At 46.8% G+C, this 3,761-nt stretch overlaps 1 protein-coding gene across 1 annotated transcript in view; it reads right to left on the bottom strand.

The window, feature by feature from the left end:
- The window catches only part of LOC101856391, a 9,021-nt gene extending 5,413 nt beyond the window's left edge, over positions 1-3,608 (bottom strand). Inside the window, exon 1 of the mRNA XM_005112106.3 lies at positions 387-3,608. Coding sequence (XP_005112163.1) covers positions 387-2,767 — 2,381 coding nt within the window. The 5' untranslated portion in view covers positions 2,768-3,608. The remainder of the gene's footprint in view (positions 1-386) is intronic.
- Positions 3,609-3,761: the final 153 nt, after the last annotated feature.

Raw genomic sequence — 3,761 nt, 5'->3', positions numbered from 1 at the left:
TGGTCTGCTGGGGTAATAATATAGTGTAAAGCGCATAGAGCCTGCTGTTGAGCGGGGATATGCGCTATACAAATGCTATCTATTATTATTTTATTACGTTTGAAACTATCCAAAACGACCGCCTATATTGTCGAGGGGAAGGAGTTGTTGTCTTAGACAGGTGGATGTCTTGGAAAATTTCATTATAATGTAAAAAAAAAAAACGTAAAGGGAGGATGTAGGAGGTGGTCGTTTTTTATAGGTGATCGTCTTAGACAAGTTGTCATTAAAGCAAGTTCAAATGTATAATTAAATTGAAAAGGAACAGGTTTAGAACGCTAAATCAGGAACGACATCCCGCAATGATGGCGTTGTGAACAGTAGATCTATTTAGAGTCTAGTCTCACCTCATTATAGAAGGCAGAGAAGATGAGTGTCTGACGTAGCGCTGTGACGTCTCTGTCACGTGACCGCCCGTCCCGGCGAGGCACCAATCACGGACTCGCATCGACGAGCTTGACTTCCGGCTGAGCCGGGAGATCTCTGCCACGTCGTCACCGACGCCGTTGACATGGTTACCGGAGCGAACACCCCAGGGCGGCGGAGAACCGACGGAATCTCCCAGACTCTCGCAGGGCGTACCGCGTTCTACAAATCGGGAGGAGCTGCTGGGTTTCCTCAAGGTGAAGGACGAATCTACACGGTTTATTTGTACGTCCACTTCGGAGGAGACACTCCACTTACGTCTGTTGGATATGTCGCCCAAACTCAGTCTTCTGGGGCTTTCACTGCTGCTGTTGTTGTTGTTGTTGTTGTTTTTGTTGTTGTTGCTGCTGCTGATGCTGTTGTTGTTGTTGTTGGCATTGCTATTGTTGCTGCTGCAGCCTTGTGCTGATTCCAGTTGAGCAACACTCTGGCGTCTGCTAATGTGCGCCATATTGTCAACAAAAGGGTCATGTGACGGCACTCCGAGAATCGAGTTCTTTGAAACAACTTGACCTTCACCTTCGAGAACGAGGCTCCGGCGACGCCGCGGTAAAACACTATTGGCCACCTGATGTCCACACACCACACCGACGTCACTAACTTTGCTCTGAGAAGATCTCCTACTTATATCGTCCGGAGAGAAATTATGTACATCATCGTCAACAAGGCTACCCATAACATGGGCTTGAGAATCAAACGGCAGGCCTGAAGTGCTGTCATGTCTCGTCGTGTGGGCGCGTCTTTTGACCTCCTCAGCGTGTGAGGTCATCCACAGCCTCAACGATTGTTCAGAAGCGGATAAACTTTCCGTCTCACTCCAGCTCCCGCTGTCCACTCTGCCCACACGTCTCTGTCTCTTACTGCTACTCTCCGCGGGCTTCCCTTTCTCGATACCGCCGACCTCACCACTCTCTCCTTCCGTCTTCGCGTTTGAACGCTCGCTAGAATGCAAAGGCGTGAGAGCCAATTTATCACCACCTTTAATAATGTTATGATCAGAGCTTACTTCAGATTCTTCTCCCAAAGATCCACGATGCCTTTCCGTGCTCTTCATGAGAAGACCGCCATCCTCCGAAGGTGTTTCCGCCATGTTTTCCCTGTTCATTTCTCTGTTTCGTGAAACAGAACTGTGGCTTTGTGTATTCAAATCATCTGTATAATATTTTTTCTGGTTCCTCAGTTTTTTAGACATTGCTTTGTCTTTATAAGAAATTCCCCCATTTCTTGCACGCTTTACAGCAATTGTTTCTCGATCTTCCTCCAAGTCTGAACCCAGCCTGGACGTTCGGTCTGATGCCTCCCATTGCCTCGCACCGGATCTACTCTCGTTGCTGGGTCCACCCCCGATCCCCGAGATGTGGCTCAGATCTACAACTTTTGGTGACCTCCAGGAGGTTTTCCCAAACTGTCGTCTAGATAACGACTCAGTGTTACTATAATAATAGGTCACGTGGTCACCATCAGCCGCAGCGCCCCCTGCCGCTGAGTGTAGTTTGCCTTCCTGTATCGTGGCCAGCTCAGAGATTCTCCGTTTCGTCACCACCGGTGCTATGACGGTTAGTCCAAGTTTGTTCACACGGTTTTCGAATTTTTGGTTGTGATTCCGGAATTGGTCCAAAGGGTTCCCGAACACGCCCGCACTATTTCCTAACCTGTCTGTCTGACTTCGGGATTTTCCAAAGCGGCTTTTGATTTTGCCTAAACCACTCTTGGTGTTATCCGTGCGATTCCGTGACGATGATATCCAATGTCCGGCTCCAACAGCTGAGTGACCTGTCTCATTAGCTTGACCATCCAGATCCCTGAGGTATCGCAAACTTCGGCTGTTGAGTAACTTGAGACGTGGGTTCCCGGAGGATACAGTTCCATCTTTCAACTCTCCTTGCTTCTGAGGACCAAAGTTACGTCTTGGTGTCTCTCTCTCTGACTGCGTTTGAGGCAACAGAAATCCCGGGTCGTGAGATGTTATCTTCTCTACGTCTTGTCCCTTCCTCGCGCAAAGTTTGCGATCTGAATCAACGACACTGGGAGAAGCCTTCAGGTATGAAGTCTCGACTTGAGAACTTCTATCTGAAGGTTTAGTGTGAGAGGTAATGTTATTATTATCATGATAAGTTTTGCTTTGAAAAGAAGACTGTATATCACCACGATGCCAACTTCCCTTTGAGTATCTTGTCTGAGATCCTGCGCGGCGCGCACTGCGAGTGATGTCCGACTCCTCGATGCTGTGACGGTGTGAGTGTGAGGACCAGATCACAACCTGCCCGTCCTTTAAACTCTTTCTCGCGCCCCGTCTGTCCATCCCAGGGACACGAACGAAGCACGTGACTGGAGTCTGATCTGGAGGTGGAGAGTGAGTACGTTTTATGACAGATGTTATCGATCTCTTTGTTCTTCCGTGCCAGTGATCGTAAATTCCTTCTCGGCGTCGTATTCTGTAACCGACGAGCCTAATCCCGGTCGATTTTTTTCTTCTGTTTTATGACCGCCGACTCAAACAGCTTGTTTTTGAGGCACGTACGCAGCAACCTGTCCCACGTGAACCATGAACCTTCCTTACAGACAAAAGGCAATTCTTGGTTATCTGTTCTTTAGTTCTTTTGTTAAATAAGAATCAATTGCATTACACCGACGAAAACCCTTCAGTAGCCCCCAGATAGATTAGACGAAATTTTTGCGTTTTCCCAGTCTTCAGATATCTTGCCCTTCCTCAGTTATACATTCGACGAGAGATTTTGAGGGTGGCATTTTGATAATATTGCCTGGGGAAAAGTTCCGCCTATTTTAAACGTAGTGGCAAACTTGTAAAAACTTTTTATAAACACATTCAGTCACTGAAAAGCAACAACTGCAACGTGGTAGACAGAGAGAAAAGTGGTATACTTTCTTATGACTCCTTCCACTTTATTCACTACGAACGCATATATGACACTATACATTAGCTTTAGATAGTGTGGCGTACAGATCAACACTCATTCCTGTCTCTTCTTTTACATACGGTACTTGTCGTTTCAACAGACGGTGAGTTTCTTTGTAATGTTGAGTCGATATTTCACCGTTTCACCCTCTTCGCCGTCCTTGTATTCACTACTCATTACTCAGCCTTGATAAGTCAAACGACCAGCATCAGAAGTCTGAATGGCACAGCACTGAACTGAACTGAACAAAGACATACTATTCACCGAATGCCAGAAGGTATCAACGCAGTTCCTGCTATTTCATTATCTTTATATAGATTCAGTACAGGGAAGCGTCAGCATTGTAGGGGATTACCTGACCAATTGCACAACTAACCC

This window comes from Aplysia californica, unplaced genomic scaffold, assembly GCF_000002075.1.
Source record: "Aplysia californica isolate F4 #8 unplaced genomic scaffold, AplCal3.0 scaffold01182, whole genome shotgun sequence".
Lineage (NCBI taxonomy): Eukaryota > Metazoa > Mollusca > Gastropoda > Aplysiida > Aplysiidae > Aplysia > Aplysia californica.
The sequence above is the reverse complement of the archived record's forward strand: the minus strand, read 5'-3'. Positions and strand labels throughout refer to the sequence as shown.